Below are 24,384 nucleotides of genomic sequence, written 5' to 3'. Positions count from 1 at the left end.
ATAGCATCCATTAATACAAACAAACTGTTGTCTGTTTAAAATATAATTTTTTAACCATTCAAGCGTAACATCATGAAAACCATATTTGTGCAATTTGTTTCAATAGAATATGATGGTTGACTGTATCAAAAGCTTTTGAGAAGTCGACGAATATACTACAGGTAAATTCATTATTTTCTAATGCAGAGGAAACTTTGTCAATCAAATAAAGCAAGGCCATAGATGTGGAATGACTTTTCCTGAAGCCATACTGATGTTTATAAAGAATTAAATTAGAATCAAGATGGAATAAGATCCTTTTATATATAACTTTTTCTAATATTTTTGAAAAACAAGGCAATATGGATATGGGTCTATAATTATTGAAGCAACAAGGGTCATCTGCTTTAAACAGAGGAATAACTTTGGCAACCTTTAAATCCTCTGGTACAACTCCTGTTTTCAGGGAAAGTGAAAAAATGAAAACCAGTGGCTGCAAAATAAACTGCTTGATCTGTTTGACAAGGAATGAAGAAATGTTATCATGGCCGGTTGAAGATGTTTTCATTTCATCAATAATATCACTTATTTCTTGAACATCAGGAGGCTGAAAAAAAGAAATAGAAGGATATTTCTTATGCCCAAACCTGATCCTCTGGCACCTCCGGTGGGATTTCTTCCCACCCCAAAGCAAGACCCTTTTGCCCCAGTGGCAGGATATATCCCCAAGCCCAAAGTTGACCCATTAGCACCCCCTGCAGGCTTTATTCCGGTACCACAGACTGCTGCTGTGCAAAAGCCAGAGGTACTGCATGTGTTTCTGAATGCTTTATTAATGCTTGTTTACTCAGCAGGCCAATGTTGTGAAACTCTGCAAGGTTCACTGCAGGACTAATATCTGTCTTACTTTAACCTTCTGAAGTGGATTGAAGCAGTAACTTTGAAATCAGTTGACGCCTACAAGAGATCAGCATGTCAACTATTGATGCTGGAAGTGACTTTTTTGATTCTTGAGATACTTTTCTAATGCACACCCTCTCTGTCAACCACTCTAATGGCTTTAACTGCAAGTTGAGGTAAAATTTAGTTGGCTTCAGCCGTGACCACATATAAGACTAATATTGCATTAGTGTCAGTTGCAGACTTCTTGTAGAGTTGTAATGTGGTGGATCCTATCTCGCTACTTTTTGGTATGATTGTAGACCGTCTGCTTGCATACAAACATACTGACAATTGCTGTGTCTGTGAAGGTGAAGGGGGAGTCAAAACCTTCTGCAGCTCCTGCTGGAAACCCTCCATCCCAGATTTTAACTATCGCCAACCAACAGGTGTGTCCCGCAACTGCCAAGATGTTTGTGTAAAACAGTGGTGTTCAACTGTGAGAGATATGTGTTACCTGAAAGTAGATATGTGGTCAGTTAATTGTATTCTGCATCATCAGTGTTTATGTCTCACTGCTTATTTTCAACTGTTAACAATTGTCAGCGGTTATACTATTGTGTCAGGCTTGGTCTTGTATTGGTTTTAATGTTAGCATCAGTTGGTTTGATAATAATCACACTGCTGATCCTGGTTAGGGGGCTTTCACAGTAGCACTTTTGGTGTGCACCTGGGTTTGTTTGACGTCAGAGTTCGGTTTGTTTGGATAATGTGAATGCTGTTTTCTGAAATCGGGTGTGCACCTGTGAACCATACCTTAATCTGCCTAAAAAGGGTGGTCTGGGGTATGGTTCATGCAAACTCTAGTACAGTTCGCTTCTGATGTGAATGCAATCTTAATACATCATGGAAGTGAGCTGCTAATAATGATGTATGAATTGGTCAGAGTATGTATTTATGCATTTCCTCACAATTTTCCTTATAAGTGTGACTGATGCGCTGCAGCAGAGAGAATTTATGTCTAATTTCTGCTTGCAGAAATTGACTCCCGCGTTCTTTTGGACCTTTGCATAACATGCATGTGTCGTTGCTTTGGAAATTAATCAAAATTTTCCCTTAACCTTTGTCATTTTTCTCTTTCTTTCTTTCTTTCTTTCTTTCTTTCTTTCTTTCTTTCTTTCTTTCACAGTTCTTATATGTAATGTGACTAAGGTGCATTTTTACTTGCACCTTTCCCTGTTATTATTTATCCTGTGAGGATTTGTGTATTTATGACTTATTGCAGGCCGTGGCAGCTGAAGATCATTTCGCTATCCTGCTGGCTGCACATAAAGATGCCAGTCTGTCTAAGGTCTGCTTATGTTTAAAGCTTAGTTGAGTTTTGTTGTGCCATTGAAGGAATCTTATCACCTCCGAGCTCCCATTTGAAACAGCACATTTCCCATTCAAATTCTTCTTTGGTGTATATGTGCATGTTTGACAATTCAGTTTATTTTCAGTTTTCTGTGCATTATAGTTTTCTTTGTGATGTGTAAAGAGAGGCTATTGATTCGTTTTCTATAGCTAGATAGACTTCAACTTAATGATGTGCATTGCTCTCCTGTTTTTTTGTGTCGAATGTGTTTGTCATTCTGCGTTGAACATGACTCTAGCTGTTTTGTTGTGTATACATTTTAGATGTTGTCTTATTTATATCTATATTAGCAGCGACCACTTCTAAAGTCACACCTATCCGTCTCTGTCACAGTTAATTTTAAACAGACTGAAAATCTGAACTGAATTGCATTCAATCGTTGGACTGGTATTGTGTTTCACATTCTGTGACTGGCGTGTGTATGACAGTCTCTCTCATTCCTGCAGGTGAAGGCGGAGGAGCAGCTTGCTTCAGAGAAGGCCTGGTACAACACTGAGAAGGTCTGGCTTGTCCATAAAGATGGCTTCTCTTTGGGTTAGTGAAGTCATAGTGTATTACTCCTATTATGATCTGAATATTCATTAAGTAAATAAATAATGGTTTTGTTTTTCTAGCTACACAGCTCAAGATAGAGATGGGGTCAGAGGGGAAAGTAAAGGTCAGACTGGAGCATGATGGGACCGTACTGGAAGTGGATGAGGATGATGTGGAGAAGGTGGACATAAACATGTGACATTACTCACACAGAAGCCAAGAGACCTGTTTACTTACTTTCATCTGTCTGTCTGTCAGGCAAATCCTTTATCATATGATCGAGTGGAGGATCTCTCCTCTCTTCTGTACCTCAACGAGTCTAGCATTCTTCACACCCTTCGCCAGCGCTATGGTGGAAACCTCATTCACACCTACGCTGGGCCAAACCTGCTGGTGATCAATCCTCTCTGTACCCCTGCCTTGTACTCAGAGAAGGTACGAACTTCACACAAAGTATTAAAGTTATCTCAGAGTTATGGCTGCGAGAGATGGAGTGACATGATCTGTTTATATCAGGTGATGCAGATGTTTAAGGGCTGCCGGAGAGAAGAAACAGCCCCTCACATTTTTGCTATTGCTCAGTCGGCATATCATCAGCTGCTGACCACACGTCAGGATCAGACCATCGTGCTGCTGGGCAAGAGTGGCAGTGGAAAGACCACTAACTGTCAGCACCTGCTGCAGTACCTGGTCACCATCGCAGCTGGCAGTGGAAAGATGTTTTCAGGTGAGGAAGATGAGGAGGACCCAATATAGCACTCTCCTTTTCAGCTTTCCCAGAGTTCATTTTCACTTTTGATTTAACTGAACAGTAACATCTATCGATTGAACATTTATTATCGAAAATAAATGTTCACACTTTATGTTAGTCAAGTGATATGATTACTCAAGTTATTTTAATGAACTTATGTTATTTAATTTAATTATTAATTACATATATAGCTACACTACATTCAGTTGTTAAATATTATATTGAATTTAAATTGATATTATATTACACTGGACTTAGCTAATAAAAATATAATGTGTGTTTGAGTTTCAGTGCTGTTTTAGGATTATAACACAGTATTTATTTATTTTTAATTACCCTTTATTTTGATCTTCAATTTTTACATTTTAATGTTAATGTTTTAGAAATTTGTGTGCTTTTGTCATTTTATTTAGTTTGTATATTTTTTAAGTTCACTTTAAGTCATTTTAATACTTAAACTCAGTTAGTTACCAAGGATTTTAGTTTTTTTTTTTTTTAAGTTTTATATTCATAATGTTTTATTTTATTTTTCAAAAACAGATTTTTAATTTAAGTTTTAAGTTTAATAAAAAAATTTGTACATAAATTCTATGATTTTTATTAGAACATTGTAACATTATGAACTGTCCCCTCCCCACAGCTGAGAAATGGCAGGCGGTCTACACGGTTCTGGAGGCTTTCGGGAACTGCAGTACAGCTATTAATGTGAACGCCAGTCGCTTCTCTCACATAGTCTCTCTTGACTTTGACCAGGCAGGACAGGTGGCCTCTGCCTCTGTTCAGGTAGGGTACATCAAGGGCAATAACACACAATTTTTCTTAAAGACATTGGGATATTTATCTCTAATTTTCTTTATGTCTTGCAAACAGACCATGTTGCTGGACAAGTTCAGAGTGACCAGACGACCAGAAGCAGAATCAAGCTTCAATGTGTTTTACTATCTGATGGCAGGAGCAGATGCAGCTCTAAAGTAAACAAGAGACTATTACTCTGTAAAAAAAATCTGCTTCAATTTTAAAACTTAAGTTTAGTTGCTGCCTTAGGCACTTAAGTATAATCAAAGATTATATTAAACTGAATAAAAAAATTAGTTCAATCTTGTAAGATTATTGACCTGACTGTCTTCATTTTTACAGTGAATTAATCTAAATAGCATGAATATGAAATGCATATTATGTCTAAATTATGCATTAATCTATCCAGCCACCATGCCATTTTGTAATATTCTAGACATACAAATATCAAATCTGGCATGCAAATTGTCATAGCAGGTAATTATGCTGATCATAGCAGGAAACATTTACAGATTAAAGTTGATCAGCTAATGGAATATTATGCCTTTCAGGACTGAACTTCATTTTAATCACTTTGCTGAAAACAGCACGTTTGGGCTCCTCCCTTACGCGAAGGTAAGAAAAACCAAATGTGGCATCATTAGACACACACTTTATCTATTTGATCTCTATACATTGTATCATACATCAAATGCTCTGTAGCCTGAGGACAAGCAGAGAGCCGCTCAGCAGTTTACTAAGCTACAGGCAGCCATGAAGGTCCTGGGCATCTCTGCTGAAGAACAGAAAACCGTGTGGCTGATCTTAGGGGCCATATACCACCTTGGGGCCGCTGGGGCCACCAAAGGTAAAGCTACCAGCTCCTCCAGTGGCTAAATCACTACTAATATCTGAATGTGTGAAGCAGTAAAATACAGCATGTCTAATTACACAGAGTGCATTTTAAAATCTGTCCACTGAGAGTCAGTAGAGACCTTCCAGCCATCAAACTAAAAGAATGTTTCATTGTTTAGACTTTAGTGTGTGTGTTTGAGGTCTCTAAACATTTGGATCGACTGGCATAAAATTTTAATTCAGTCATCATTTACTCACCCTCATGTCATTTCTTTTTTCAGTGAAAACCAAAATTTGGAACAGTGTTGATAACCAAACAGTTTCTGTTACCATTGATTACCTGTTTTTTTTGTCCATACAGTGAAAGTCAGAGAAAACCAAAAGTGTTTGGATATCAATATTATTCAATATATCTTCTTTTAAGTTTCACTAAAGAAAGGAAACCATATAGGTTTAGAACAACATGAGTGCAAGAAAATGATGACAAAATTTCTATTATGTTTTTGTGTGTGTGTGTGTGTTCATAACAGTTGTTGTGTTTTAACCATTTGTAAACATGTCTTTTATTGCATATTTATGCTGCATGCTGCCCCCTTCACAACACACAAACAGATGCAGGTAAATGCAGGTCTCTCTCTCTTTCTCTTTCCATTTTTAGACTGAATGCAGGTGTTTCTTTAAATGTTTTATTTTATTTAGCATTTTAACAGAACTGTGCATTCATCTTTCATCTGCCTTTGTGCTTGTCTCCACTCTGATGTTGAATGCCAGAATGAAACTGTTTGTTCTCTTTGATCATCAATCCTGAGCTCTATACACTCTACAACATATTGTAGTTCACCATAACATGACAGATGTTTTGTGGTAACACTGTTTTTCTTTCATGTATGTGGCTTTCTGACCCCTCAGTGGTCCGAAAGCAGTTTGCCAGGCATGAGTGGGCACAAAAAGCAGCATATCTCCTGGGCTGCACGCTGGAAGAGCTGTCCTCCGCCATCTTTAAAACGCACAGCAAGGGCACACTTCCCCGCTCCTCAAGTGTCCGGCAGAGTACAGATGATACGGATAGCTCAGGTGTTTTTTTTGTTGTTGTTATCATTCTTAAATATGTGATAAATGCTTCCCTATTTTATGACTCAAAAAGTGTTTTTGTGTGCGTTTCAGTGTCTAAAGCAACAGCAGCTGAGTGTTTGGAGTTCATGGCGTCTGGTTTATACGCCGAGCTTTTCACACTCATCATCTCTCTCATTAACAGGTAATCCATAAGCAGTAACCGGTGATTACATAAAGCAACTAGATTTATCAAACAAGAGATGAATTCAGATGTCTTTTTCTACTTTCAGAGCGCTGAAGTCCAGTCAGCATTCTCTCTGTTCTCTGCTGATTGTGGACACACCAGGCTTCCAGAACCCTCGTCAGGTGAAGAACCAGCGTGGGGCCACGTTTGAGGAGCTCTGTCATAATTATGCTCAGGAACGTCTGCAGATGCTGTTCCAGGAGCGAACATTCGTACGGGAACTGGAGCGTTACAAAGAGGTGCGCAAAACACCCATAACCAACACCAAAATGTCAAACACAGTTCTTATTACAACACTGAATTACTTTAACTACTTTTAACTTCACATAGAATTTAAAAAACACAAAGCTCATTGCACAAGAAAGTGCTAAAAATGACCAAGGATGTCTATGTGACACTATACTTAGACAATTCATTTGTTAATCAATAATTAAATTATGAAGGTAAGATTATGGTAAGATGTTTGTTCTCTAGTAAAATAAGCATGCATATGCACACCATCTGAGCTGCTGGTCAGAAGACATCAAAGTAGCATAAAGAGGCATAAGACCTCTTTGGCACAACCTTTGTCAAGGTATCAAAGGCGTGTTGCTGAAACGTTTGTAATAAAGAATCACCTGCAAGTGAGTGTGCTGTCTTATGCCTCTTTATGCTATTTAGATGTTTGTTCTCACCAAGGCTATTTATTTGAATGAAAATACAGTAGCGTTTTGAATTATTATTACAATTTATAATTGTTTTCTATTGGAATATATTTTAAAATGTTATTTATTCCTGTGATGGCAAAGCTGAAATTTCAGCATCATTACTCCAGGCATCAGTCTCACATGATCCTTCAGAAATCATTCTAATATTTAGATTTGCTGCTCAAGAAACATTTCATATTATTATCAATGTTAAAAACTTTTAATGATGAATAGAAAGTTAAAAGAAACAGCATTTTTTAAAATAGATATATTTTTAAATGCTTTCTTCTTTCACATTTGATCTATTTGCATCCTTGCTAAAATAATTTCTTATATATATATATATATATAATATATATATATAAAAAATTTTTTTTTTTTTTTTTTTTTTTTTTTTTTTTTACTGTGTTAATACAGGAAAACATTGAGATCACTCTGGATGACCTGGAGCCCAGCCCTTCTCGCTCAGTAGCTGTGGTTGATCAGTCCTCCAGTCAGACCCTGGTGAGATGCACTTTCTAAATTAGTCAAAACTGCTGATGTTTAAAGTTTGAGTGTCTGTGTGATTATTTTAACAAGAACGCTGGATAAGTACTTAATTTTATTTCCATCTCCGTGTTATTTTTTTTTTTGTTTAATACAAAAAATTTAACTTTTGAAGGCTGAAAATGGAAACAGACTGTCATAGTAGGGTAAATGTAATCCTATATTAAGTATATAGTCCTATATCCTATATATAGTAATTAGTTGGCTGGTCATGGTTATATATACTGCAGTCCTTTTAAACCGTGTTTATAAGTATCAGAATAGAAGAGAGAGAGAGCGACCTGAAGAAAATGTCTGTGTAGGAAAGAAACCTATGATTATTTGACTGTGGATATTCATGTCTGTATTTCAGGTACGTACTCTGTCCCGGACAGATGAGGCCAGGGGCTTGTTCTGGCTGATGGAGGAGGAGGTTTTGCAGCCGGGAGGGTCTGAGGAAACACTCCTGCAGCGACTCTTCAGTTACTATGGCCCTGCAGAGGGAGAGAGCACAGGTCACACACACAAACATGCAAAAAAAAAGCACAAACTCACACACTTACATTCTGCCCTAGACCAATTTAAGCATTGTTTTTTTGCAGGTCACATAGTGTTGCTTAAAAGTGAAAACACACATAACTTCCTGCTCGGCCACAGTCACGGGACAGATTGGGTGGAATATGATACTCATGGATGGCTGAACCTAGCCAGGCTAAATCCCACCCCCCAGAACGCAGCCAACCTGCTGCAGAACTCCCAGAAGTGAGACCTACCCACAACCCCATTGCACTTGTCACTTCAGTAAATCAGTCAAAAACATTTTTTTTAATTCAAGATTAATGACAAGAACTGACAGTCCAGACATCAGATTAAAGTTGTGCCACCTTAAACTGATTTAATTTAAAATATGATATTTTACATCTATAACTAAAACTGCCAGTAGGTGGCTGCAATTGACGTCCTTAATGAGTGATTGAGTCATTCAAATGATTCTTTCAAACGATTCATTCAGTCATTGAATCATTCATTACACTGTTTTGTTCAAAATGCAGATAGGTAATAAAATAAACACATTATTATTGTAGACTATACATATCGCACACCCCTCAAGACTCACTGTGTGTTCCTAACAGGAAGAGCATCAGTGGGATGTTTGTGGGCCGCTCCAGCAGTGCTGCGGTTCTGACAGGCTCCATCGCTGGACTGGAGGGCGTCTCTCAGCTCGCGATGCGTCGGGCCACCAGTATGAGGAAGACATTCACCACAGGCATGGCAACTGTCAAAAAGAAGTCTCTCTGTCTTCAGATTAAACTCCAAGTGGTAGGTTTTCAAAAGGGTCCTACACCGAATACTAGTTGTTGACATTTTTTCTCTTATGAAATTGTTCAGTTTCCCTATTAGTTGCAAGAAATGGCTAAAAATACACATTATGTATTTCTCTTTTGATTAGGATGCACTGTTGGACACCGTCCATAGATCCAGGGTTCACTTTGTCCACTGTCTGTTACCCCGAGCGGAGGTGCTGAGGGCCACAGGGTCCCCAGAGGAGAGCTGTGACCCTGGACTCATGCAGATGGATGTGGCTTTGCTCAGGGCCCAGATCCGTGGCTTTAAACTGCTGGACAGCTTGAGGATTTGCAGACAAGGTGAAAAGAGAGACTGAAAGATCCAATCAAATAGATAAAATCAAGTCCTCTCCTTTATTTCCTGCTGAATATCCGCATGCTTGTTGCAGGTTACCCTGATCACATGGCCTTCTCTGAGTTCAGAAGACGCTTTGACATTTTGGCCCTTCACCTGACCAAGAAACTGGGCCGAGACTACATTGTGAAGGATGAGAAACGAGTGAGTAGCTAATTAAGAGAGTAATGAGTAATGAAATAATAGAACAAAGGGTTTAGAAATGACCGAAATGAAGTTTTGGGCTCCTCTCGCTCTTGTGTGCTGTGAGTCCAAGACAGAATGAACTCTGGGTAATCAGGGTTATTGTGATGGCTTAATCAAAAAACCCCAGCTGGGTCTCTTACTTGAATCAATACGCAGAACAGACAGGAAAAATGTAGTAATTGCTCTGGGCTTTAGTGCTTACTAAAAGCCCAAATGTTGTAATTATCAGCTAGAGGGGAGAGGAGAGTTATATACAAAACCTTTGCACTGTGGCCCTGGGCATCTACACTGTAGGCAGGGTCCAGAATTAACACTCGCCAGTTCCATGTGCAAGTAAAAATTGGCATTACCAAGAAAATAAAATTAAGTTATTCATGAGATGAATGGAAGCTTAAATAGGAAATATGTGGAGATATATATAATGGGAAATATTGTATTTCATCAAATTGCGATATATAAAAGTGCAATTATGAGAAATGAAGTTATATTGTGATATAAAAAGTAATATTTGAAGATATAACAAAATTGTGAGATATATTCAATTATAAGAAATTCACAATTTTGAGATATAGTCATATTGTGAAATATGAAATTGCAATGATCAGAAATGAAGTCGTAATTGAGATATAATTCATATTGTGGAATAACAGTCATTTTGAGATACTTAAGTTGCAATTGTGAGATATAAACTCAAACTGTGAAATTTTAAATCACTGTGAGATTCACAAGAAATTAAAGTTTTATTGTTTATTTATTTGTTTTATTGTTAATTGTTTATTTTTTACTCACAGAAATGAGCATGTTCTTGACTTGCACAAACCTGTGCTGTAAATAATAAACAGCTAAAAAATCACATTGTCCCTAACCCTAAAATCAAAAAATGCAAAATAAACTTCCATGGGCAGTTTGAAATATTAATGGCTGTTCCATTGACTGGTGTAGTAAAAAAGTCAATTTTAGACTCAGAGTAAAAAGAATACAGAAAGATGACCATCCTCTTTTTGTGGCACAGCAGAGGTCAGTCGCATTTCGAGTCCCATAGGAAGTCGAGACGATGCAAAATTCTATCTGGAGAGATGCAGAGAGAAAGAAAAAGACAGAGGGAGGTAGAACCATGTCTCAGAGGAGAGGTTTTTGTGAAGTGATTCGAACAATGGCCCTTTAGTTGTTAGGGGCCAGCACCCCCTTTAGTGCTGTAATCTAGATGGGCCCTTTCAGATAGATCGAGTTCTCAAGACCTTTCCGCATGACAAAGACAGTGTCAGTGTCACGGTGAGGGCTGATGGTAGTCTGGACAGTTTGGGGACTGAGCGGGAGAGAATACCCGGTGTGTGTGTGTCCAGTAGGCCTACACAGGGGTCAGCAGTGTTTTTGTAATGTACACGGTGTGAACTAGACATGACAGTGTGTTTGTCATTGCAGGCAGTAGAGGAGCTTTTGGAGTCTTTGGAATTAGAGAAGAGCAGCTATCACATGGGCCTGAGCAGGGTGAGTAACACATACACAAGTTACTATCCATTTTATCACTTCAGAAGCGTCAAAGGATGCAGGTGAGTCAAATTGTAAATTATATGCAGTGGATGATATTTCATCTGCGTGCTTTTGTGTCTGCTACTGCGTGGTCCATCGCCTGGAATCAAGAAAATCTCATCTCGGCGTGAGCTGCATTGTTTGTTTGTGTCTTTCCTGGTTCTTCATGCCATCCTAATCAGCGTGAACAGACACTGGCACTCAACAGTTTAATCCCATCAGCTGGAAAACCTGCGGCGTGTGTAAACAAGCCCCACATGGCGCATTCCCAGAAGAATGGAGATTTATTGGACTGTATTATAAGTTGGAATAGTTAGTAATTATTTTGTGGCAGCTGCAATTGGCGTCAAGGTTTGTGAAGGCCGAACTGTGCTCAGAAATGGATTAAAATGTCAGGGACCCTTGACGAAGGATTCGAGCAACAAAGCATACTGATTTACAACTCCACCAGCATCTCCTGTCAGTTCTGCTCGACTTGCGCTGTTACAGTTACTTGCAATGAAAAATAAACCAAACATGCATTAAATGGACATTGATTCACTCGAGTCGTTCAGACTGCTGTGGACAGATGGTCTATTTCTGAATATGAAGCCAGATAAAATTATTGCACGAGTGTTGATAACATTTTGTGATTTTCAGATTTTCTTTATCTTTGCTCTCTTCAAACCCTCAAGTTGTTTATATCTAGTTTAACATCCATCAGGTGAGACAGATTGCCGTTTTCACCTGCTGTTTCTCAAATGCATGTCTTATGATTAAATTGCATCTGATTTTGTGACTGTGTGCATCAGATCAGATAATAAAAAAAATATAATATAAATATAATAAAAATAATAAACAATAAAAACACAATATAACTGAAATAAAATGTCAAATATTATACAATATACAGTATTTTATAAATAATAATAAAACAGACTAAAAAATAAATATTTGCTTCTTTAATGAATAATAAATTGAAGAAAACTGATACTGTAGTCTGAAGGATAGCCACCTCTTGTTAAGTTTAAAATTGCAAATGATACTGCAACAATTTGGTAATTAATTATGAAAAACCTCCATGTGCTTATGAACCTTATATTACAGTTAAAAGTTGTCTCTGTTTAAAACTATGACTCTCTACAAATGTATCTGTCTCTTTGATTGTTCTCTGACATTTTAAGACCTTCATAATATACAGTTCAGTTTTAACATGCTCTCTTTACTGTTGTCTCGTCTGTAACTTTGTGTGTGTTAGGTGTTCTTCAGGGCTGGAACAGTGGCTAAACTAGAGGGACAGAGGGATGAACACACCAGACAGAACATCACGCTGTTCCAGGCCGCCTGCAGGGGCTTTCTGTCTCGACAGGCCTTCAAAAAGAGGAAGGTAAAGTCAATTTTCCATTTTGCTTCAGTCCTGAGCTGAAAATACAATGTCAATCAGAATCTTAACATTTATTCTCTAACACTGCTGTTAAAAAATTTGGGGTCGGTAAGTTTTTTTTCTTTTCCTTTTTTTTTTTTTAAGAAAGTTTCTTATGCTCATCAAGGCTTTATTTATTTTTCAAAAATGCAGTAAAAACAGTTATATTGTGAAATATTATAACAATTTAAAATAAAAAATTTAATATATTTGAAATTCTGATATGCTGATTTGGTGCTCAAGGAACATTTCCTTTTATTATCGATGTTGAAGATGCTTGTTTTGTGGAAACAGTGACATTTTTTTTTTTTTTTTTTTTTTGATGAATAGAAAATAAAAAATCAGCATCTTTATTGACAACCCATGCATCTTTACTGAATTAAAATATTCATTTCCTTAAAAAAATGAATAAATCTTGCTTACCCAGACTTTTCAATAGTAATAATCAGTTTGCTTTAAGAGGAAAATGCACACATCAATGCACAGCATTGAGCAGGTAAGCCTTTACGGAGGTGACTAGGTTTTATTTAAGCCGAAGCATGTAATTTCTGCAACCCTAGTGTCCCCGGGCAGAACTGCAGAAAAAAACTCCCCCAGTCTCACATTGGTCAGCCAAACAAACAGTTCTGCCCCAAACTCAGTCCATTGGTTGAGTCAGATTTGCTGGTGACATGCAGCTCAAACAAACCAAGTAATGTTTTGAAAGGACCACAGAAGGTTTTACATTTTTTGAGGGAATTAACCTACAAATTACTTACTTGTCTCTGTATAGTAAACTGTAGTAGAAAGTATTGTAATACTGACACACTTCTCTTAAGTGCTCTCCCGTTTAGTCTCCCTAGAATTATAAGTCATTAGAAGTTCTCAAATCAGTAAAAGCTCCTCTGAACACAGATCATGGCATGCAGTTGGGCCTCTAAATCAGATCCTCTCAGTTCTTCATAATGTGCATTTAATTGATTCCAGTCGGATTTACAGTTTTGGTTTGCAAGTCTTTCTGTACTTTTTCAAAAATGTCATATATCAAAGTCATAAGGTGGCTTTTATGATTGTGTTTGCAAAGGAACATTAATCATTTCATGCCTCGCTATTAATGCAACCGTCATGTCATTCACAGATGGAGATCTGTATCATCAGCCTGTTCTGAACCCATGTGATGCAGAAATGAAAGAATAGTTCAGTCAAAATGAATACTCTGTCATCATTACCTCATCCTTGTGTTGTTCCAAAACTATATGGCTTTTTTCCCCCTGAAACATAAAAGTTGATGAATATTTGGGCCACTGTATTTCATATAATGAAAATGAATGAAAACTGGGGCTGCATGAAAGTTTCAACCTACTGTATGATGATTTATGTGCTATAATAAAATATAACAACATGAGGTAAATTATGACCATTTTCATATTCACTTTAAAAATCACTCTCTGTCTCTCAGATCCAGGATTTGGCCATCCGTTGTGTCCAGAAGAACATTAAGAAGAATAATGGTGTGAAGGACTGGCCCTGGTGGAAGCTCTTCACCACAGTACGACCTCTAGTGGAGGTTCAGCTCACCGAAGAGCAGATGCGCGGAAAAGATGTGAGACTTTGTATCTTACTCTTTATTTCATTCCCTGGTTTGCTCGCTATGCAAAGCTCCTGTCAGTTTACAGAAGAGCTCGAAGGTTTATCTGTGTTTGTGGACGCGTTTGCCTTAAAGATGACATGATCTGAGGGCTTTTGTTGCATTTGCTTTAGAGCTGAGACTTCTCTTTGATTCCTGCTGCCATCATATCTCAATCCCAGCTCAAAGCATGTGCTTCAGAAATGCAACATTGCCATCTGGCCAGATATTGCCTGATTAAAAGATTTTAAAAAACACCAGATCATATAATATTAGCTCTACAAGCCTCGGTCCAAAGATCATCTTGTTCTTATCGAAATAATCAGTATTATCTATTGCTGGAGATAAAATTGTTGTTTGACTTGTAGGAGGAGATCATGCATCTGAAATTGAAGCTGGAGAAGGTGGAGAAGGAAAGAAATGAGCTGCGGCTGACCTCGGATGGTCTGGATAGTCGAGTAAGAGATGCAAGCATCTTATTTAATTTCAAATGCAAAGCAGGGCCTCATTTTTGCTGCTTCAAGAAAACGAGAGAGAGGTTGAGAAAGCAAAGGGTGTTATTTTTGACTTAGGCAGTGAGTCTCTACAAGGATAGACAATAAACTTAGTAGGTAAGTCTTAATGAAAATATAAAAAAGCAGAAAACCTCCACCATATTAGAAAAACAATCACATATGTGTGTTTATGTAGATCACAGAGCTGACAGCAGAGCTATCAGATGAGAGAAATACTGCGGAGTCCACATCTCAGCTGCTGGAGACAGAAACAAGCGAGAGATTGCGTTTGGAAAAGGACATGAAGGATCTGCAGGTACATGAACTCTATTAATCATGCTTCAGTCTTTATTAAACAGTGATGGGAGTAACTACCTAAAGGACAGATGCTACTAGGCTAACTGTTTTTAAGTTATAGAATTCAGTAAAATAGTATAGTTTTTTCTAGTAACTTAAAGATAACATTTTATGACTTTTTGGTACAGTATTTAGTAAAATGCTGCTGTTAGTAACAGTTCAAAATATTGTTTTTAATATGGTAAACAAAATGGCATCTTCATTTCAGTAGCTTGTAGAGTAGCTAAGTACTTTTTCATACGTGTAGATTTACTCTAGTTAAACTACTTTAAATTATGAGTTGCTTGTGCCATGGATTGACAAAAAAAAAAGTGGTGAAAGTGTGTTGGAGCATATTTTGTGAGTGGGCTGCTGTAGAACATGCCTGTTCATTTCTTTTTCTGAAACTCAGGTGAAGTTTGACGCCGTGCGGAAACAGATGGAGTCCATGGAGATGGAGATCATGGAGGCCAGACTCCTCCAAGCATCAGAACTCAACGGCGAGGTGGACAATGGTGGTGATGATTCCGGTAAAGAAGAAACACAATCAGCATTATAACCTGATTATGGAAATGCTTAATTTTAATTAGAACATAGCATTTTTTGGACGCTGGGATGGAAAGAGGGCTAGTTTGGTCAAAAACTGCTGAAAGCACACACACAAACAGCTCATCATAACAACAACTCTGAAAAAAATCTGTCTCTGTGCGTTTGTGCATGTCAGGAGGTGAATGGAGGCTGAAATATGAACGTGTCATCAGAGACACAGAATTCACAAAGAAAAAGCTCCAGCAGGAGATGGAGGACAAGCTGGAGACAGAACAACAGAACAAGAGACACTTGGAGAGAAAAGTTAGTATCGCACACAGTAAATACACACACAATGCATACACACACGGCCTTCTGTGTGTAAATGATACTCTGACATTGACCAGCAACACCTCAGACTTTTTAGACTTTTATTAAATTCACCTTCCTGTCTCTTTTTCTGTGTAGTTCGGGGACTTGCAGGCTGACCACGAGGATTCCCAGCGTTCAGTCCAGCAGCTGAAGAAGAAATGCCAGCGGCTGGCAGCTGAACTGCAAGACACCAAATTGCACCTGGAAAATCAAGAGGGACGCAACTATGAGCTTGAGAGAAAGCAGAGGAAGTAAGAGCCAATCATACACGCACCAACTGTACCTCAGACTGTGTCTTCAGTCTCCTGCCTGGTCACCTGCTGGAGTCTGATTACAGAGATTTCTGATTATTGTTTACCCTGTGTTTGTTTGGGCCATACATTTACTGTTTGATTGTTTGGGCTGTTTGTTTTTGGGCTTTTTGTTTGTTTACTGTTTGATAGTTTCAGTGGTTTGTTTGTTATTTTTTTCTGGGCTGTTCGTTTACTCATTGTTTAATCATACAGTTTGATGAATCATAAATTACAGTAAACAGTTTATTATGTTGTTTGATTACTGTATGATTGTTTGGGCTCTTTACTGTTTGATTGTTTGCTGTTTGTTGTTTAAGTTGTTTAATTAAATACTGTCTTTTGTTTGTTTAGTTGTTTAAGCTGTTTGTTTAGGCTGTTCGTCTACTATCTGATTACTGTCTTTTGTTTGCTGTTTAGTTAAAGCTGTCTATTTACTATCTAATTACTCTTTTGGTTTCAGCAGTTTGTTTACTCTCCGATTAGTTGGGCTGTTCGGTTATAGTTTGAGCTGTTCGTTTACTCATTGTTTATTCCTAGACATCTCAATTTATTGTTTATTGTATGATCTCTATTTGAGCTCTTTCTGTACTGTTTGTTGTTTAAGCTGTTTGTTTACTGTTCGATTGTTTGGGCTGTTTATTTCCTGTTTGAGTGTTTTGTAATTTATATATTTACTGTCTGATTGTTTGAGCTTGTGGCTGGGTTTGTTTATAGCTGGACTGTTTTTATATGGGTGTTTTAGTATTTGGCTGATGTTGCTCATAGCTAAAAAACATCAGATATCAGATGCAGAGCTGGAACTAAATCTTAAAATGCTTGACAGTTCACGAGTAACCTCAATGCATAGACTTCATTTTGCTCACAGAAATTCCAGCATCTGGAAAATTGCAAAATGAAAAAGAGGCTGACTCGAAGCTCACAAATCACTTTTCAGACAAAAAATCAGATGAGGAAATGTTTGCTTGAATGCCTCCCAACTGAAGTTTGTGTTTGCTAGATTATGACTATTGTAGATATGAGCAGATTGTCATGTTGCTCTTGAAATTACATGTCTCAAAACCTGTCTATCTACTGACATTTCTGGCAGGTTTGACGTGGAGAAGAACCAGTTTCAAGAGGAACTACAGAAGGAGAGGAACCAGCGAGAGAAACTAAGCCGCGAGAGAGATGTGCTAACTGGCGAGGTGTTTACAATCAGACAACAGCTACAGGTAAGACTCAAGATAGATACTGTAAGTAAATGTTTCGTTCTCATATCCTTAAGCATGTTGCCTACTTAACTTCAGGTTTCTGTAATAAAACCTTTAGCTAATGACAATTCCATAACTGAACAAACAGGAGAAGGACACAGAGCTGTGTACGGTCAGTCTGAAGGTAGAGCAGCTGGAATCCGAGCTCCAGGATCTCTCCTCTCAGGAGTCAAAAGACGAGGCTTCACTAGCAAAGGTTAAGAAGCAACTGCGTGAACTGGAAGCAAACGTCAAAGATCAAGAGGAGGAGCTTGATGAACAGGCGGGAACCATTCAGATGCTGGAACAGGTACAAGCTAAAAACATTCGAATCGAAGATGGATAGCGACTATGAATTATACTGTATTCTGTTTAGAACCATTGTTATTATTGTTATCATAGTAAAACAAATATAATTATGTTATAAAACATCATTTTCGTTCATAGAAACGTAGAAGTTAAAATAAAGTACAATTAGATGAAAATCATAAAAATTATAAATGTAAATGAAAAGAAGCTGAAACTGAAAACTAAAGCTGAAATAAAAAATATTTTTTAAAAGATTAAAAAAACTAATGATCTAAAATTAAAACTGAAAAATAAAAGCTAATTTGATATATTTATAAATACTTGTATGTAAATTATATATATATATATATATATATATATATATATATATATAACATCATTCATTGCAGAAGGGTGGGAAATTAAAACTTGGAAACTTTTATTTTTCAGAGGATATTAGCAATAGTTAACCTCATTTGATCTTTTAGGCTAAACTCCGTTTGGAAATGGAGATGGAGAGACTGAGACAAACTCACTCTAAAGAGCTGGACAGTAAAGATGAGGAAGTGGAGGAGATCAGACTCTCCTGCAGTAAGAAGGTGAACAAACAGGATCTTAACACACCTTCATGGGTTCATGGGTTTATTTTTGGGTTCATTCATTCCTCCATGTTCCCTCATGGCTCTTTTGAAATGTGTGTGTGTGTGTGTGTGTGTGTGTAGCTGAAGCAGATGGAAGTGCAGATAGAGGAGGAATATGAAGATAAACAGAGAGTTCTGAGAGAAAAGAGAGACCTGGAGTCCAAACTGATGATGGCACAGGAACAGGTACTAACACAACAAAAAACAAATATCACAGACAGAATACAACACTACACTCAGCAAAGTATCACACCATATAACAGGTTGGTCAGAGGGATGTAGAGACAGAGAAACGTCTCAGGAAGGATCTGAAGCGCACAAAAGTTCTTCTGGCTGATGCACAGATGATGCTGGACCACCTAAAGAGTAATGTGCCCAGCAAAAGAGAGATCATCGCACTCAAAAATAAGGTGGAATCACAATCAGAGCTGTAGAAATGACAATTAATGTCCCTCACTAGATGGATAAATCAAATAGGACTGTATGTGTGTTGTTTCTGGTTTAGTTGGAGGAGTCAGAGTTTGCCTGCGCAGCTGCAGTTAAAGCACGCAAGTCTATGGAGCTGGAAATTGAAGACCTTCATATCCAGATGGATGAAATCACCAAAGCCAAGATGGCTGTGAGTCATATTTTATAAATAAGTTTGAATGTTTTAATCACACGTTTATTCAAACATAGAGTACGTTTATTTATATATGATTGTTTGGGCTCTTTATTTACTGTTTGCTTATTTGTTTTTAGAGTGTTTGTTTACTGTATTGTTTGTCCTTCATTTTTTTAAGATGTTTGTTTACTGTCTGATTACTGTCTTTTGTTAGTCGTTTACTTGTTTAAGCGATTGTTTGTCTTATTTCTTGTTTAAACAGTTCATTGTTCATAAACAAGACATGATCTTGTACAACATTTATGACCATTTCAACTTTTAAAATATTAAGGAATTAGCCCACATTTTCAGATGTTTCACAAGTTTTATTTAGTTCTTCCAATTACTAGCAGTACTTAGCAGTAAATTTGTCAGGATTCTCTCAGACTGCTAAGTAAAGATAAATAAAGTGCTTACAGTTCAATCATTGTCCTGCTCGGGCTGATGGAAAAAAACATTTAGAATAAATATTCCAGAGGGACAAAAAGTAAACCTCCAGAGTCAGATCAAGAAACCCTGAATCAAGGTGTTCTTACCGAGCATGACGTGATAAAGCATTAAATCCTGTCTCTTCCATGTTTATCTGAGTTTTTGTCCTAACTGACTGTGACTGTGACAGCTGACAAGACATATTGAGAGTTGCTTAGCTTTTATTCCAGCTGCGTCATGCTGTCTTGCTCCACCTACGGTGAAATCTCATTGACACAAATCCTGATATACATGGAATTTTATATCTTAAATATATTCTGATTTTGTCACTTCACATTATACCTCGCTGAAGATAGAAAAAGGATGGAGATAAACTGAATTTCAGTCCAGCTAGTATTCTCTGATTGCCCCACCATTCATGCTATAGACTCTTTCAGTACTCTAAAAATATGGTACTCAGATTTAAATGGCTCAGATTTATTATTTATGAGGAAGGGGAGATGGGTGGTGTTGGTGCAGTGGATAAGACACATGCCTATGGTGTGAGAGACCTGTGTTCGAATCCACTGTGAGACACCAATGTGTCCCTGAGCAAGACACTTAACCCCTATTTGCTCCAGAGGCATGCGACCTCTGACATATATAGCAATTTGTAAGTCGCTTTGGATAAAAGCGTCAGCTAAGTGAATATATGTAATGACAGTGTTTTAGTCCCACACTGAAATGTTACTCTAAACTTTTTCTCTCAAATGGCAGAAGTGAACTTGTTTAAACACTGCAGTGCTACTCTGGAAACTGTTACTAAAAGTTATGTTTTTTGGGGGTAGTCTAGACTTTTTAATCCTGAAAGGGTCATGGAGAGCAGAAAAATACAACCCAAATAAAATATATATACACATAAATATATTTCAGACAGGAACCACTTTGGCAAGTTTACTTGAGTTTATTGAACACAATTTATCTTTGGCGGTATGGTTCCTTATGGGGGTTCTTGCTCCCAGAATAATTGAACATACAAGACCCTTTAACATTAATCCCCTGGAACCATGATTTTAGAAATACATAACAATTAAGACTTTTAATAATGTCTTTAAATCAAACAGTGATAATCATGTAGATGTGGCAGTGGTACGGTTATGAAGATGGGTGTCTCTCCGCAGTGAGGTCCATATCAGCTAAGATTTTGGAAGCCTTAGTGATCTGAAACAAAGAAGACGACAGCCAGAAGGTGCGCAGTAATGTGCTCATGCTTATAATGGGGAGGGAGGGAGGGTTGCGAGCCGTTGCGGGCATACTTACCGCGCAGTAATGCCACGTGTATATATATATATGTCCTGTGTCTAATAGGAGAGTGGTAGTGATAGGAGCGATTTGACAGCTGACCGCATCAGCTGTTCACAGCCTTGCCTCCGTGGCCGGACTGAACTAACACTGCACTCAATATATATATGTACGTATATATATATGTGTGTGTGTGTGTGTGTGTGTAATAAACAGGTTTTGTTAGTTTTAAAGGGTATGAGAAATCATATTTTGTTGTTTTATGCCAAACTCTGTGCATCCAATCAAACTCTGCAGTATTTTGGTATGGTATTTGTATCTGTCACACGGTAGAAGCTGCCAAATCAGACAGTTGGCAACATGGACAGGTTGTGTGACAATTCCTCATGCTAGAAATTTGTGAATAAAACTATTCAAGGTACTCATCCAACCCTGTCTGTTCTGTCTCCCACAGATGGAGGAGCAGATAAGTCGTCTACAGAGAGAGAAGAACGACCTGCAGTCTCGCTTAGAGGAGGATCAGGAGGACATGAACGAACTCATGAAGAAACACAAAGCTGCAGTGGCTCAGGTGACATCATATATATATATAGTACCATAAAAGTTTGGGATCAGGGAGATATTTTCAAAAGAAATTAATGTGTTGAATGCAAGGATGCATTCAAATGATCAAAAGTAACATTTGCTGTTCTTTTGAACTTTTTATCCATCAAAGAATCCTGAAAAAAAGTTTCCCAAAAAATATTAAGCACCACAACTGTTTTCAAAATTGATAATAATAAGAAATGTTTCGTATCATCATATATTGCTGCTGTAAATTCAGCTTTGACATCAGGGGAATAAATGATATTTTAAAAATATTGTAAATTGCACACAATATTACTGTTTTTAGGGTATTTTGACCAAAAACCAAAAATTCTTTCAAAAACCAAAAATGTGTATGATATGAAAAGTCAAAGATTATATATTTATTACCGTATATATGTATATATCAACATTACATCAGCTTTAAAAAACATTTAAAATACTACTAGTATAGATTAAGAGTTCAAATTAACGGTATATGTTACATGTGTGTGTGTGTGTGTGTGTGTGTGTGTGTGTTTAGTCTACTAGAGATCTGGTGCAGATCAGTGACCTGCAGACCCAGGTGGAAGAGGCCATGAAGGAAAAACAAGAGATCCAGAACAAGGTAACAAAAAAAAAACTAAATACACTAAAAAGGCAGATGCTCTCTTTATTCTTTATGGGAGTATATGGTGGATTTGTAGATGGTTAGGGACCATACAGTGAGAGAGAAGCAGTCAGTCTTAAACATGACTTCAGAGTGACCTGTGTGTGTGTGTGTGTGTGTGTTTTGGCAGCTTCACTCCCTGCGGTCACAGCTTGACTTTCAGGAACAATCTATGGTGGAGAAATCACTGGTCAGTCGTCAGGAAGCCAAAATCCGTGAACTAGAGACCAAACTAGAATATGAGAGGACCCAGACCAAACGTCTGGAGGTGAGTCATGTGACGGCTCATACTTCATGGCAAATTTAATTAATTCATAGCAGGACTCTGAAACAGGATCGTTCCAAAAAAATTCAGTAATTTTATTTTTATTTCATTTTGTATTTTAGTCATAAATTTCACTTTAGCTTTCGTTGATTTAATGTTATACAAGGAATTGTTATTTTAATCCATGCATAATTCTTTTAGATGCACTGGGAGCTAAAACAACGTGGCATGGCACATGCAGATAAACAACTCCATCATTGGCTAGAATTCATTTACAGTAAATTGCTTCAGAATGTTTCTGTCCCTCGTTTTTTATGAGCCCTAAATCTCTGGCTTTTCCATCTGTTCATGTTCATCCTCCAGTCTCTTGTGACACGGCTGAAAGAAAACCTGGAGAAGATGACTGAGGAACGAGACCAGCGTATTGCCAGCGAAAACCGGGAGAAGGATCAGAACAAGCGCATGCAACGACAGACCCGGGACATTAAGGAGGAGATGACTGAACTGTCTAAGAAAGAGGCAGAGGCCAGTCACAAAAAACATGAGCTGGTGAGTTCCAGAGAATACAGAGATTCTCTTGTCATCATCACTTTAGCAACTATAATGAAGGAAAACTGCAGCACAGGAACCTTATATGGAAAGTGACATAGTTCTTGCAAAGTGACCATAGATTCACTGTGGTGTTTGTAGTAAGGCCACTGGTAAAACCATAGATGGCTCCTCGTTACCATGGTTAGGTAAATGGAATGGTACTGCATAAAACACACTATTTTCACTGTGGTAAAGCTGTGATGATTTTTTTTTTTATAACTCTGGTTGGACTTTAACAGGAAATGGATATTGAAAGTCTGGAAGCAGCCAATCAGAGCTTACAAGCAGATTTGAAGCTGGCCTTTAAGCGGATTGGGGACCTGCAGGCTGCTATGGAAGATGAAATGGAGACGGATGATGATGATGACCTCATCAACAGGTATGAGGATTAGTCTCCTGTTAATGCCACTGTTCCCATGGCAACAATTCTCTGAAGTTGATCAGGATGACCACTGCATGTTACTATCGTTTACATACATTTTTGATTTATTTTGCTTTTCCTCTTCTTCTACTTTTACTTCTTGTCTCCAATTTATATATGTATATATATATATATACAGGGGCATAGCACCAAATTCTGGGCCCTGTATACTCTCAATGTCAGTGGGCCCCCTACACATGCCATTGTACGATGCCGGTTAGCAAAATGAAAATTCAATTTTGAATGAATTTTTTTTTTTATTATTTGAATATAAACAAGTATAAATAGTGTTTAAATCTATAATCAAATCAGATTATAGTAATGACTGGTTCTTTCATTCACCACCTGAATTGATGCATTTGGCCTACTTGTGCTCAAATACCTTTAAACCTTAGGCTACATCGGGTTCATTTGTGTACTAACATTTTGATCCATGATACTGATGCAAGTTTTAAATTAAAAACATTTATTTTTGAACAGGAGAACACGAGACAACTGTACCCTCAGAAACCAATCAAATAAGCTAAGCCTGCCATAATGAAAAAAAAAAGTCAACTATAAAGGAATAACCTTTCAGTTTTGTAAATTCCTATTAATTCCCTTATATTCCTGTTAACTCCCATGGAAATTTTCCAACTTTGAAAATTCCCAGAATTTTGCAACCCTATTCATTGGCTTTGATAACATCATGAATTTATTGAGCATTGACTATAGCTTTTAAGCACAGCACTGTTTGTTTTTGAAACTGGTTAATGTTGGCAACCTGACGTTAGGCCTGGCCCATAATTTACTTACAGCAACAAGCAACCTGGTTGACAAACTAAGCTAAAGATTTAACATTAGCATACATACATTAGCAGCAGCTGTCTGGAGTTGACTACGTTAACTTTAATTGGATGTAACGTTAGGTGCATAACAAGCAAACTCAGTTCACCTTTTGGAAAGAAAGCAGTCATCAGCTGCTTCCCCTCATTCTGTCTCCTTTCTTTTTCCTTCCTGTCTTTCTTTTTTTTGAAAGCCCGATTTGGGCTTTTTTTGCGCAGCATGATCAGGCTCCCAGACTCTAGACCGCTCAAGACTCACTGCGTACTTGTTTGCGCTGGCTGCCGTCTATGGGCGGACTAAACCATTTGGGGTGGGGGGGGGGGGTTTGGGGGGGTTCCAGAGTGTCTGGCACTGAGTTCATTCTCTCAGTTGGTGTTATCAATATATTTTGAAAT

General features: G+C 37.7%; 1 protein-coding gene across 2 annotated transcripts in view; it reads left to right on the top strand.

The window, feature by feature from the left end:
* Window positions 1–24,384, top strand: part of LOC132132172 (unconventional myosin-XVIIIa-like) — a 55,947-nt gene that overhangs the window by 26,542 nt on the left and 5,021 nt on the right. For both annotated transcript variants that reach the window (XM_059544477.1, XM_059544476.1), the window contains exons 3-38: window positions 2,719–2,806; window positions 2,887–2,987; window positions 3,065–3,241; window positions 3,323–3,533; window positions 4,198–4,340; window positions 4,428–4,528; window positions 4,904–4,967; window positions 5,055–5,199; window positions 6,096–6,260; window positions 6,351–6,441; window positions 6,530–6,722; window positions 7,587–7,673; window positions 8,068–8,209; window positions 8,297–8,456; window positions 8,828–9,014; window positions 9,145–9,340; window positions 9,430–9,539; window positions 11,004–11,069; window positions 12,349–12,477; window positions 13,952–14,095; window positions 14,488–14,577; window positions 14,810–14,929; window positions 15,362–15,479; window positions 15,674–15,801; window positions 15,946–16,100; window positions 17,230–17,353; window positions 17,481–17,681; window positions 18,148–18,258; window positions 18,382–18,486; window positions 18,564–18,710; window positions 18,806–18,919; window positions 21,108–21,224; window positions 21,762–21,845; window positions 22,018–22,155; window positions 22,516–22,701; window positions 22,983–23,122. In XM_059544477.1, coding sequence (XP_059400460.1) covers window positions 2,719–2,806; window positions 2,887–2,987; window positions 3,065–3,241; window positions 3,323–3,533; window positions 4,198–4,340; window positions 4,428–4,528; window positions 4,904–4,967; window positions 5,055–5,199; window positions 6,096–6,260; window positions 6,351–6,441; window positions 6,530–6,722; window positions 7,587–7,673; window positions 8,068–8,209; window positions 8,297–8,456; window positions 8,828–9,014; window positions 9,145–9,340; window positions 9,430–9,539; window positions 11,004–11,069; window positions 12,349–12,477; window positions 13,952–14,095; window positions 14,488–14,577; window positions 14,810–14,929; window positions 15,362–15,479; window positions 15,674–15,801; window positions 15,946–16,100; window positions 17,230–17,353; window positions 17,481–17,681; window positions 18,148–18,258; window positions 18,382–18,486; window positions 18,564–18,710; window positions 18,806–18,919; window positions 21,108–21,224; window positions 21,762–21,845; window positions 22,018–22,155; window positions 22,516–22,701; window positions 22,983–23,122 — 4,778 coding nt within the window. The remainder of the gene's footprint in view (window positions 1–2,718; window positions 2,807–2,886; window positions 2,988–3,064; window positions 3,242–3,322; window positions 3,534–4,197; window positions 4,341–4,427; window positions 4,529–4,903; window positions 4,968–5,054; window positions 5,200–6,095; window positions 6,261–6,350; window positions 6,442–6,529; window positions 6,723–7,586; window positions 7,674–8,067; window positions 8,210–8,296; window positions 8,457–8,827; window positions 9,015–9,144; window positions 9,341–9,429; window positions 9,540–11,003; window positions 11,070–12,348; window positions 12,478–13,951; window positions 14,096–14,487; window positions 14,578–14,809; window positions 14,930–15,361; window positions 15,480–15,673; window positions 15,802–15,945; window positions 16,101–17,229; window positions 17,354–17,480; window positions 17,682–18,147; window positions 18,259–18,381; window positions 18,487–18,563; window positions 18,711–18,805; window positions 18,920–21,107; window positions 21,225–21,761; window positions 21,846–22,017; window positions 22,156–22,515; window positions 22,702–22,982; window positions 23,123–24,384) is intronic.

This window comes from Carassius carassius, chromosome 49 (genome assembly GCF_963082965.1).
Source record: "Carassius carassius chromosome 49, fCarCar2.1, whole genome shotgun sequence".
In the NCBI taxonomy this organism is placed as follows: Eukaryota; Metazoa; Chordata; class Actinopteri; order Cypriniformes; family Cyprinidae; genus Carassius; species Carassius carassius.
Note: the sequence above shows the minus strand (reverse complement) of the source record. Positions and strands in the feature narration are given on the sequence as shown.